The 12,411-nt window shown below is 34.6% G+C and overlaps 3 protein-coding genes across 8 annotated transcripts; 2 read left to right on the top strand and 1 right to left on the bottom strand.

Annotated features, from left to right (window-relative positions):
• Positions 1–151: 151 nt before the first annotated feature.
• LOC100883804 (sin3 histone deacetylase corepressor complex component SDS3) lies at positions 152–2,089 on the top strand. 2 transcript variants are annotated; one of them, XM_003702429.3, is made up of 8 exons: positions 152–507; positions 569–632; positions 697–810; positions 881–1,082; positions 1,151–1,331; positions 1,391–1,508; positions 1,575–1,659; positions 1,742–2,089. In XM_003702429.3, the coding sequence occupies exons 1-8, from the start codon at positions 384–386 to the stop codon at positions 1,835–1,837; spliced, it is 984 nt and encodes a 327-aa protein (XP_003702477.1). In that variant the 5' UTR covers positions 152–383; the 3' UTR covers positions 1,838–2,089. The 2 variants fall into 2 exon arrangements, with proteins under 2 accessions (XP_003702477.1, XP_012138790.1); XM_012283400.2 differs by having other exon boundaries at positions 158–507; positions 1,394–1,508.
• Positions 1,339–4,484, bottom strand: LOC100883693 (E3 ubiquitin-protein ligase MARCHF3). 4 transcript variants are annotated; one of them, XM_076541747.1, is made up of 6 exons: positions 4,325–4,484; positions 3,914–4,070; positions 3,660–3,841; positions 3,465–3,591; positions 3,233–3,405; positions 2,229–2,391 (listed from the first exon to the last, which is right to left on the bottom strand). In XM_076541747.1, exons 2-6 carry the CDS (start codon positions 4,055–4,057, stop codon positions 2,367–2,369), a joined length of 651 nt encoding a protein of 216 aa, XP_076397862.1. In that variant the 5' UTR covers positions 4,058–4,070; positions 4,325–4,484; the 3' UTR covers positions 2,229–2,366. The 4 variants fall into 4 exon arrangements, with proteins under 4 accessions (XP_076397861.1, XP_076397862.1, XP_003702476.1 ...); XM_003702428.3 differs by lacking the exon at positions 2,229–2,391 and adding an exon at positions 2,953–3,169; XM_012283403.2 differs by lacking the exons at positions 2,229–2,391; positions 4,325–4,484 and adding exons at positions 2,953–3,169; positions 4,147–4,287.
• A 730-nt stretch (positions 4,485–5,214) lies between these two features.
• Positions 5,215–12,409, top strand: Elys (AT hook containing transcription factor 1 homolog). 2 transcript variants are annotated; one of them, XM_012283394.2, is made up of 6 exons: positions 5,215–5,532; positions 5,644–6,021; positions 6,085–6,382; positions 6,460–11,697; positions 11,768–11,839; positions 12,221–12,409. In XM_012283394.2, exons 1-6 carry the CDS (start codon positions 5,503–5,505, stop codon positions 12,223–12,225), a joined length of 6,021 nt encoding a protein of 2,006 aa, XP_012138784.2. In that variant the 5' UTR covers positions 5,215–5,502; the 3' UTR covers positions 12,226–12,409. The 2 variants fall into 2 exon arrangements, with proteins under 2 accessions (XP_012138784.2, XP_003702475.2); XM_003702427.3 differs by having other exon boundaries at positions 11,768–11,843.
• The last annotated feature ends 2 nt before the right edge of the window (positions 12,410–12,411 follow it).

Below are 12,411 nucleotides of genomic sequence, written 5' to 3'. Positions count from 1 at the left end.
AAAGTCAACTGGCAAGGATTATTCGAAGATCGTCAATTCTTGTTCGGTATTCCGCAATTTCCCCGCATGAGGCCACTCAAATTGAGCTACACTACTGCCGTTATAATAACATTGTCCTGGAGTGTTTGAAGGTTGGTCAATTGTTTATATACACTCATTGTATGCACACGTACATGAATTTCCTTGATGTAAACGTTTGTTTGTAAATATTTTACAATATCTATAGCGTTGCACGTCCTAAAAGTCAAATTTAAAAAGTTCCGGCAGTAAACAGTGTTAACCTATATCTATTGTATTAAGGTGAACATCTATTGTATTAAGGTGACTAAGACATTTTATATTATTAATGAAATAACAGAGAAATATGATTATTGTGGTATAAAATGTCATATCAAGATTCACCGTTTTCGACCATGTATGGTCAAGATGATTATGACATCGATGAGGATAATGATGAGTACTTGGAAGATGATCGAGATGCTGAAGAGCAAGATGAAAGTGATGAAGGTATCGTGACAAACTTAACATAAGTATGAGAACATTCAGTATCATTAATATAAATTTACAGATACAGAGGAGGCAAGTGAGACAGATCTTGGTAAATCAGAGGAATATACAGAGATAAAAGAACAGTAAGTTCTAAATAACTTAGATTACAACATTTCCATTTATACTTAAAATAATCAAATTTTTCAGGGTTTATCAGGACAAGTTAGCCAGTTTGAAGAAACAGTTACAACAATTGAAAGATGGTACTCATCCTGAATATAATCGGAAATTGAAACGTTTAGAAGCTCAATACAAAGAAAGGTATACATTTATATGAAAGACATATTTGTAACTGCTATTTAATTTTTCAAGTTAATACATTTATTTACAGATTACGACTGAACATAATTTACCGTGATTATTTAACAGAATGGGTAGAAAGAGATTATATATTGGAAAAGAAAGCAGCTGTCAAGGAATTTGAAGAAAAAAAAATAGATCTCAAAGAAAACTTGTTAACTGATATGGAAGAGAAAAGAAAAATGATAGAATCTGATCGACATACAATGGAACTCACTGGTGACTCAATGGAGGTATAAACTCAGTAAAAAAGATATATACATGTTAATTGTAAATGCTCATTTTGTGATCCCTTGTTCAGGTAAAGCCTGTAATGACAAGAAAATTACGGAGGCGTCCTAATGATCCTGTACCTGAGAAAGTAGAAAAACGTAGAAAACCACCTCCAGCACAGTTGAATTATTTATTAGATGAAAAAGAAATTGAAAGTGATCTCAAAGCTATTAGTCGTGGTAAAGTACTGACCACTGTTCGAAAACCAGGTACTGATTGAAAAATCATAACCAGTATACATTTATTAATGATATATCATTGCTTTCAGCAGTACTACCGCATTATAATGCAGTAAATATACCCTCTCAACATATTCCTCCACCTTCTGATACAGCTATAATAGAAACTAGGATAGAGGATGGTAAACTGTTACACGAAAGACGATGGTAATTCTCGATTTTTATAAATTTATAAAGTTGAAAGAACACCGGTTTTAAATTCAATAATTGCAGGTTTCATCGTGGACAGCCAGTATATGTAGAAGGAAAAGATTTAACAAGATTTGCCGCAAATATCTCGGCAATCGGAACCGAAGCTGTAAGAAAATTATCATTAATTTATAGAATCGTTTGCTCTTTGATCATTTTTATTTTTATTTTTTGATTTTCTGATTTCGTAGATCTGGGTGAAGAAAGTTTCAGATGGAAGTAAAGTACGAATATACATCTCCCAGTTAAGTCGAGGGAAAATTTCGATCAAGAGAAGAGCATCCTAATGATTGTATATATATATCGCATAGATATAAGTCATTGCGAAAGTGTTCAGTAATATTTAAACTTGTGATATATTAGATTTGTAGTTTATTGAAGTTATATTTTTTGGATTTAGTATAATTGTTACTGTGCTTGTTTTTTGCCACCAATAGAACCAGACCTTCTGGTGATATTCTATTACCATGTACATCCATATAAAATAGGAGAGGAGTAACAAGGACATCATTATTAATAATAAATAAGTAGTCCATCGAGCTGGAGGAAGATTATCGTAATTGTTTTTTGCATAAAAATCAGCAGCGACTATACAAATATACAAACATCCGATTGCCATGGGTGTAATGATAATACCACGAAGCAAGTCAGCTTTTAAACTGCGAACGTATAATTGATGCTGTTGTTGATTAAGACACATCCAAATTATTATTGAATGCAGAACGTGGTAACGTGGAGTACGTCTCACTTCGTACCGATGTCCGCATAACTCACAGTTATTTCTGTTACTCTCTTCGAGCCAACGTTCTAAACATTTTAAGTGGATAGCACCCATGGTTCCCTTAAACAAATGTACTTTATTTTATTTACGAACCTCTTGATAATTAAACGAGCAAAATAATGATTGTCAAACCTTGCATTTACAAGGATATATAATTGGTAATTGTTGATTGGAATCATAACAGATACGACATTGTATCTCTTCATTTAAAGACTCTTGCAAAGTTAATTTACGTCTTTTATTAATTACGAGAATATCATCAAGTTTTCGTTTGATTGTTTGCTTGATAACTTTCTTTTCTTCGCTACATCCTACTTCGATTTCTGTTATAATTTTGTCTAAAACACTTTCGACCGAATTTCTTTCATTAATCATTATAAATAGCTATTATAATAACCCATTTTAACTGTTTAACCTGGTTGAAACATTTGTAATATATTTAAAAAAAAAGACAAACGAAGTGAAGATGATTGCAAAGCAGAATATTTCATATTTTGTTTTTTCAAAACTTGCGAATTCCCAAACTGAACTTTCAAATTTATATCAATAATAAATAGAGAAATTTCGCTTCTAATTTCATGTACATAATGTTTTTGTATGTAAACTGAAACAAGGATGATGTCCTATTACATGTATAAAAATTTGTATTACGTTAAGATGAATACAATTAAGTTAGCCAAATATGATAATATTAATGCGATACATAATTATGTGCAGTTTTTAATTAATCACTAAACTATAAACAAATATTTGTCACTCAGCCATCATATCCACGCTGAGGCAATCTTCGCCCATATTACTCGGCGATGTTTCTAACTCTCCAATTTCATTTGATTCGCTATAAACGTACAGTAAGCGTTAATTTAAAAAAACTTCTATGATAAAAAATTCGATTAGTTACCTATCCAATGATGGGTCATTACTGAACATTTCAGTAGGAACCGTAGGTGGTGCCTTCTCTGGTACTAGTTCCAAATAAGTTTGACGAGACTCTAGATGTCTTTCTACCTCTTCTGGTGTCATATGACCATCAGACATCAGAGGCATTGGTACTACATTATTTGATGATTGTACCTAGAAATATGAAACACTCTTATAGTAACTCTTCATAGCAGTTATAGCATAGTGCTTACTATAGGTATATTGTTTGACTTTGTGACTTTTGGAGTAGGTTTCTTCTTTTTACTTGTGTTCAGTGGTTTTGCCACAGTAGGCATATGGTGCGGAGTATGGTTACTAATGCCCATCTCTATTTTTTTTCTGAAAATGATATACATAATATATAGTAACAACTTGCTTAAACAAACCAGATACAACAGTCTGTTTACCTTTTGGAAGTATCAAGACGTGTAACTTCTTCGTCAGATGATTCTGTTTCATCACTTTCACTAAATGAAGCATCTACCTTCTCATATTGTAATAATCGATCTAATAGAAAACTTTTATCCCTATTTACTTTAAGTAACTTTCTTTGTGTAGACCGTAAAGCTTCTTGAAAACACTCATTCTCCTAAATTAATTTTGACATAGTTAGATAATGATAGATATAATGATATAAAATGTGTACATATGTTGCACATACATAAATCAGAAATTTTAACTTTCTTTTAAGATTTCGATATTGATCCTTGTAATTAGGCACTTCTTCCTCTGGACTATCATCATCATCGTCTTCTGCATCTGCATTGTTGTTTGCAATTGAACGACAATACCATCCTTCCAACATTGATCATCTGCAACTAGAAGTAAATTTGTAATGACTATTCAGAAAATCACTGTTTTGCATAACAATACCCAAGAGTGAAATCGTCTTACATATTTCTTACACTAAATGTAAATAAAAAAACTTGTTATTAATGTTATACTAATTCTACACAAGGTTAAGTTTTCAAAAACAGCAGATAATTTAACTGTGATATTCTTCCAAATGATGAAGGTATACTACCGATATCACCATGAAGTTCAAATTGAAGTTGCTTTTGACAATACTTACTCAAAGCTTTAAATCAGTTTTTTGTGCCTTTGAAATAATCGAGGTGAACGATTATTAAGAAGATAAATAAGCTGTTTATGACTGGCTTCCATTCTGTACTTCTTTATCGATTCTATAGTAACTTCAGTATGCTACAATTCGATAAAAAGCGTTATGTACATAAATATATGTATATATTTCATTTTGACATACAGTTTAGTAAATTTCTTTGTTTTTAAATAAATTATTTATTTTATGCTTTTGATTAATAATTAATCACTTATTTGAAAGCCAAATTAAAAATGATTTATTTTCTTTCGTCGCATAAATACAAGACTTTGTATAAATCTCAAACTGTTTGCTCTGCTAAAATTTGATTAAAAATTGTAATAGAAATGAGTTGTGATATATTATCTTAAATTTTATTCATTTAAAGAATTGTTGTCAGTAAGTTTATTTAAAAATAATTCCGTGGAAAATAAAAATTCACGCAACTGGTACTTTAGGGAGATCACTAATAAGGAGTGTAAAGTTCCCTTACTATTTACTTCTTCTTTCATGATGATATAAGCAGTGGGCAAAATAAATGAACAGTGAGAAGTAATGATGATATGATCAAGATACAAGGTAAAAGACATACTATATTTAATTTCTGTAATATATTCCCAACTGCACGAATCCTGAAAGAAAGTATTTTACCTAATTAAAACAATATACTGTAATAAGTAAAAATTATAAATCATGACATTTTTTGGTCACTGGATAGATACTTCTACTGCACAGTCGTTAGGTCGACCACAAGTGCATTGCCATAGATTACAAAGTGAACAAGAAAACTAAATTGAGTTAGTTTATGCAGAAGGAACAATCAAGACTGCACAGTTGGTAAAACGTGCGGTTGGTAGTATTTTCTAACGTACTTCGCAGTTGTATAGTTACAGTTTTAAAATGAATGCACGAGTAGTGAAGCGAATCTGAAATAATACCATTTTTTTTGTGTTTCTAAATTACTTCGTTTTGCAGAGACTCTATCAGATGCTACTTTGAACATACGCAATTCAAGTTTGTGCCAATTGCTCGATACAAAAACGAAACCGGGACATCGAAATTTGGCGGCATCATAACCTTATGGTGACCTCAGTAAAAAGTTTATAAATGATTTTTTCATATTCAGTCTATTTTAATATTGTATGTAAAATATGAAAGAATTAGAAGAAGTAAACTGCGAGGTAATTTATAATCTTCCTTTATTTCAACAACACATGATTATCATAGTATCTATCTATATTCCATCATTGAAAAGTAGTGTCATTGCAAATAACAATATTACTTTTATATAGATTCGCAATGTCATAGAGATTCAACATTTTGCCACGAACTATTTAAATAATGCAGAAAGAAGTGGTAGTGGATCATTAAATGGTTCGCAAATATGTAATGAAGTTGACGATGTTTATGGAGGTTTTTTACATGATGCCACATATGCTTGGTTGAGTTACGGTTGTCATTTAATAGTACTCAATGCAAAAACAGGTGAAAACTGTAGCTCTTGGACTTTTCGAGGAAAGATTATGTGCGTTTGTCAGTTTCCTGCAAAATGTGGAGAATTACCACTACTTCTTGTTGGTTTGGACAATGAAGCATCCAGAACTAAGGATTCCATGGGCTTATTATGTGTCTTTGATTGTACTACATCTCGAGTTCTGAGAGCTATAAGAGTATGTATTGTTAAAACATTAAAAGCAGACAAAGTAAAACTCATATGTTATATATTTGTATAGATGCCAGCTGGAGTAGAACAAGTTTGTATCGTGTCTGGTGGAGCAGAATGGGAGGAGTTCAACGACAAGAGACCAGATAATATTCTCATGCAAATGGATGGTATAGCTTGTGTAGTATTACGCAATCTTCATCATCTAATGATTGATCTTCAGAGATCCACTTGGGAGGTACCTGAATCGTCTGTTCTAATGGATGAAATTTCTCCAGCTGAAATCGAATTTATAACAACAAAGGATTCTTTTCATAGAAATCAGTCAAATAAAAGTAAACACATGACTTGTAATTTACTAAATCATCGTAAGTAGTATTCATTGATATAGTACTTTTTATGTTCCTTTATCATAGTGTACATGACTACTTTTATCTATTTATAGGTATAGAAAAACATATAGGATTTAACAGAGAAGAATTTGAATCACATGCTATTTTGGATGAAAAATTGACAACCAGTATCATTAGTTCAACGAAAATCGGTTGTCTGATATCAGGATGTTTGGGTAGAGTGATAATATGGCAGAATGACGGTTCCATAGGCTGGATCAGTTCACCTGACGATGAGACCATGATAGTAACACATTTGTCATTACTGGAACCAACCGACGATCCTCGACCTTTTTATTATTTATGGGTTGTTTTTCAAGATGACTCGTTTAAGGTGCCTCCCCTCTTAAGAATGTATGCCTTACTGTTCGAACGAAAGTACTGTGACAAAGGAACAAATCTGTATTTCAATTTGGAAGCCGAGCCTAGCCTTAAGTTCGAATGTAGATTAGATACAGCGGACAAAGTAGTCAGTTTATCTACGATCGAGAGAGAATCAAATCCAGACCAAACGGATTCAGAATTCAGACGAAGCGAAGAGAGCTTATTATTGATCTCGACTACTGAGAGAACATTGTTATTTGATTTGAATCAGTGGTACAAAGAACAGATGCCTCAAACTATCAGTGAGTGCAAAGATCCAAACAGTATATTAGCAAGTTACAATACAAAACACAGGCCATGTAATATAGCTGGCAACAAGATAATAAGTTGTACTTATATTCCTCGGACACTACAAGAATTTCCAAACAATAATTTGAGCTTGTCGGAAGAAATATTCTATCCGAGTGCGTCGTCTCTTGAATGGGTAGAATTGAGTCCTACAAAATTAACATTTTGGTTGACTCGTGGTGTCCAAAACGAGTTACTTCGCGAGATGGCTCTCACTGGACCGATTATTTTAACTCAGCCTTCCGAAATGTTTCACAAATGTCTCTCGGTTGGCTTGATACCGCTTAGTACAGAAGTTTCTTTCTCCAGCGATCAGAACGTTCAAAGAGACATGTTATTATCGCTTTGCTTGGAGCAACGTTGGACAAGTTTCTTGATAAGATGCGCAAAAGAGTGGTCGGATGGAAGCTCAGCGTACATGTACCCAAGTTTTCTGAAATGGGGTATACAACGTGCGTCTACGATAAAGTTGATTGCGGATCGTTTGTGCATCCCGCTGTTCGATCAGTCCGGTAACAATATTGGAGAGTCCGAAGTGAAGACGTTACGATTTTGTTATCAACAGTTGGAATGTTTGTCAAATGTAGTCGCAAAATTGCCTTTCGAAACAAGCAGTCTGATAAAACAACGAAGAGCGCTTAAACGCGTGTCCATGTATTTTCAAGTGCTCCTTTGGTTCTATGACGTGGGTCTGTTACCCGAATCTCAGAGTTTGGAGGAAGGATCTTTACCGCTTTCTCTTACACTGAAGATCCCGTACCCATTCGAGAAGCTGTACAATCTGTACAAAGAGAAACGGGAGTCGATGAAAAGCGACAACCAAAATGATGAAAACGAGAAAGTATTTTTTATAGATGAATTAATAACGCGCGAATGTCCCGCTTTGAATGTACAGTGGGAAAGAGAAGCAGGAGATGCGAATACCAACGGTTATTATCCTCCACCTTCGTTGCAGTCGTTGCTGAGAAGTTATTTGTCCGATTGCGATCAAACAGAATCAGACGAGTTTGAATGCAAACATCAAATCACCATATATCTATTGATGGACTTAGCCATGCTGTTGCAAGGATCTTATCCTGGAGTTGAACAACTAATTAAGTATCCTTCCTCGTTCAAAATGAGTCCAAGTCTCATAAAACTTACGCAAGCATTCTGGTTGCTTGACCATGAAGATTATCATGGATTTTTGGACATGATGACTGGTCAGTTGGTATGCGATTCTGATGTTAAAGACTGGCATCATAAACTTGTGTTAAGAACACTGATAAGAAACAATCAGCACAAATTGGCTTTGATGTATTTGCGCATAAAGAAACCGCCATTGTCGTCCATTCAGGAACAGAGCACACTGATAGGTTTGTCAGTGGAGCATGGTTTGATACATTCTGCTTTTCACCGCAGACCTCAATCTCATTATGCACAACTGTTAATATGCTTTTTCCAAGCGTGTAAAGCTTACAACAAGCTTAGCGATATTTTGCATTTGGCTCTGGATCCAGAAGAAGAAGAAATGTTCATTAAATTCCTGGAAGATACCAAGTCTGAAGACACACGACTTTTATACTACTTGCAACGTTGTCGTTATATGGAAGCCAATAGCGGAAGTTCATCTGCTTACTTACATACCACTGCTTCAAGGAACTTGCATATGGATATGCTGAATGCTTACAACACAACATTACCTGATGTAGTGAAACGATTCTCTATGAGTATGGGTAAAACAAACTTGGACACAGGCATGGAATTAAGGTATCCTAAACCAATGTCTCATCACAAAAATTCTCAGCAAATAACAAACATGTATGAGACTGTAATTAAGAAGGCAAGGGAGACTTATCCCAGAGGAGAGAAGTCTCTGATTCCTTTTATTACTGCGCCATGTACGTCGTTAAAGATGAACGATGATCGCATCAACATAAACTGTGTAATGTCTCCAAAAATTGTACAGAAGAATCGGAAACGCGCTTTGGATCAAGTAATGGAGGATGAAGAGGAGAGTGGAATGAGGACCCCTGATAAGGCCAAGCGTAGAAAGTTGCTTGAGGATGGCGAGGCAGCTTTAAATGCTGCATTCAGCACTCCATTAGTGAAACGAAAGATATGCAGCGATAAGAACACACCGGTTGAAACTCCACATTCTATCTTGAAGATTCGACAACTCATAAGGAATTCAACTTCGCCTACTGTTAGTACCTTGCAAGGAGATGTTACAGATAATACAGAATCTGAGGGAAAGCAGAAAATTAGTAGACAGATACGGTTCAGTATTTCTCAATGTAAGAAAAACAATACCCACGATGAAATAAACAGCGAAGAGGATAACAGCAAGCTTAACGCATCAGAAGCAAGCGAAGAGGTATTCTTCAGTCCAACAGTTTTGTCTGACAGTAGTTTCACTTGTAAAAATGTATATACGGCTCGGCCTAGACCTAGCCTTAGAAGAACCTACTTGCAAACATCTACAGAATCCTTAACAAAAAGTTCTGCAAATTGTAGCACAAGCAGTTCGCCTAATCTAGTTGAGAATTGTTCTAGGCTTGTCTCAGAAACACCATCACATGTGTCCAGAAGATGTACCTCAATGTTATCTTCATCAATTTATTCTCCTACAATACTTTCTCCAAATAGTAGCTTTGAAATTGATACTTCTTTGAAGAGATCTAATACTAACTTACAGTCTTTATTAACTCTTCCCAAGCAACAGGAGAATTATAATTCCACCAACTCACCTGCTGCGAGAAGTACTTCTAGACCTGAAGAGCAATACCATGAAACTGAAAAAATGTTGAATACAAGTACTAAAGAAAGCACTGAATTAAAAGTACCACATACGAGGAAGCGAAAAGTATCTGAAAGGGAGGATGTACAAAATAAATATAGGAATGGAGATCTTTCAAAAACGAATGCCTTAGAAGAAAATGTTGAGGAAGATTTTGAGTTTTCTAGCACAACAAAAAATAAGTCGATTCATTCGGAAAGTAAAGAGCAGTTCTCTTGGTCACTCGATAAGAAATTACAAAATAAATCTACACACGACATGCAAGATGAAACGTCTAAAAACAACGAACATTTTGATATCACCGACGATGAATCTTCGAATAGCGGTGACGAAGTAGATTTGGTCAATGAAAGTAAGAGTAAAAAGACAGATGGTTCGCAGACGGCACAAGTGTGTGCAGATGATATGTACGATGCATCGAACATCACAGATGATGAATCTGATTCCAGCATAGATGTAGGTGAACCGAAAAAGAACAGTATTACTCCTCCTGATAAGCAAGCAAATGTAACTAATAATTTTAAATTCTCTGATAAAGAAAGGGAAGTGACAATAGATAAAACTAGTGAGAAATCGATACATGATAATAATAATTCCAGTTACAGAGGAACAAATGAAAAATTAGTTCATGATATGCCACAACCTGCAGATGTTTCTAATTTAAATACAGAGTCATTAATTGCAACTGAGAACATTACACCAAGAGTAACCAGATCACGTAGAGCTTCTTCCATAGCAAAAGAAATAAGTACACCACCATTAAATTCACCATCAAAAGTTACAACTCGATCAAAACGAGCTAGTTCATTAGCAAAAGAGGTATTAATTGCATCTGTTGCTGCACCAGATGAAGGAGTCAAACAAAGAGTTTCGTCTGGGTCAGAAGAGCCACCTAGTACGGTGACGCCCAAAAAAGGCAGAAGTAAAAGAGGGTCATCGGTAGTGAAGCAAGTTTCTACAAATGTGGAAGAGGAAGAAGTTAAAACACCAGTCCGGAGAAGCGCGAGAACAGCTGCTTCTGTACACAAAGAATTGTCAGAATCAGTGAAACCTGCGGCAAAGAACAGCAAGGTTTCATCACCTCCATCAGCAGAAGATGAGCCACAAAAGGTAAAGTCAGGAACTAAAAAGGCAAAGTCGAAGCAATCATCAACTGAAAGAAAGTTAAACGCTTCATTGAAGTCAACAGACGAATCTAAAGGGAATGATGAAAAGGTAGAAGAAATAAATAATACGAGAATAACGAGAAAACGTGGTAGTTCAGTACCTAAGGAAACGGTAAGTGCAATAAGAACTCGAAGGTCCAGTAGCATAGCGAAGGACATTATACCAGAAGTTCTTGAACCAGTGCAGGAAGTAACAAAAGAACATTTGGTAGACGTAACAGTGAATAGTCCTGCTGCAAATACACGCAGTAGAAGATTATCGATACAGTCAGTACCGGAAGAGCTTGAAGAAGTTTTGAGTGTACCATTAAAAGAGAGAGCATCCAAACCCAAGACAACGAAGCAGGCTACGCAGACTTCTAGACAGAGAAGAGCTGCAAGTGTTGACGTAGAGACAAAGAGATTAACCAGAAGTACTCGTGGTACAGATATTCTTAAAGAAGTAATAGTCGAGGAAGAAACACCACAAACAGAAAATCAAGTGGACACAGAAGTTTCTAAAGCCAAAACAACTACAAAAAGAAAACGTACTAAGTCCAATACTGTTAGTGAAGAAACAAGTGAAACAATGTCCAGACCAAGGAGAGGTCAAAAGCCAACAAGACAAGAAACCAGTGAACAGTTTCTTTTTTCGCAACCAGAAAAGCCAGATAATTCATCACTGGATCAAAAAAGTAAATAATACTAATATCTGATTTTTAGTTAATTTTTTAATAAATCATTAATTGTTTGAAATTTTTTCAGCCATTGGAGAAGTACCAAAATACGTATTTTCACCCCCACAAACTAGGTCAAGAGCTACCACTCCTAATTATCGTAGGTGGTTACTTTTTAATTAGATTCATTAGCTTCGTTATTAGCAATACTCTGCCTATTGCTTTCTACCTGCATGCTTCTACGCTGTACAACACGTTTTACAAGAACACGTCGACTCTACATTAACTATAGATATAGGATTTTAGCAATCTAAGTATTGTAGGATATAGAGATCTAAAGATCTAACAGTTTAAGAATATAATTTTTCATGTAACACATACACGTTTTGCTTGTATAACATGTGTAGTTTATATACACTTTAATAGTAACCAGTTATGTATTGCTTACTTAATAATCTTCAATTAATAATATATGCTTATATACTTTGTCTTAAGAACTGTCGATGCTAATGCTTCTTTCTTAATCATTTTTATACAACAGAATGAAAACCATTATTCCAAGTGAAGATGAAACAGAAGAAGAGAAGAAAGAAGAACAGAATGTACAGAAAAGTTCAAGGTTGAAAAGAACAACCCAATACGTTTGTGTGACTGCACATCGCTATAGAACAAAATTTGTACTATCCAAAAGATCAAAAAGTACGTCAGATTAAACGTAATTTGTATAAAATT

The sequence above is a fragment of the Megachile rotundata genome, chromosome 16 (genome assembly GCF_050947335.1).
Source record: "Megachile rotundata isolate GNS110a chromosome 16, iyMegRotu1, whole genome shotgun sequence".
NCBI classification, from domain to species: domain Eukaryota; kingdom Metazoa; phylum Arthropoda; class Insecta; order Hymenoptera; family Megachilidae; genus Megachile; species Megachile rotundata.
Note: the sequence above shows the minus strand (reverse complement) of the source record. Positions and strands in the feature narration are given on the sequence as shown.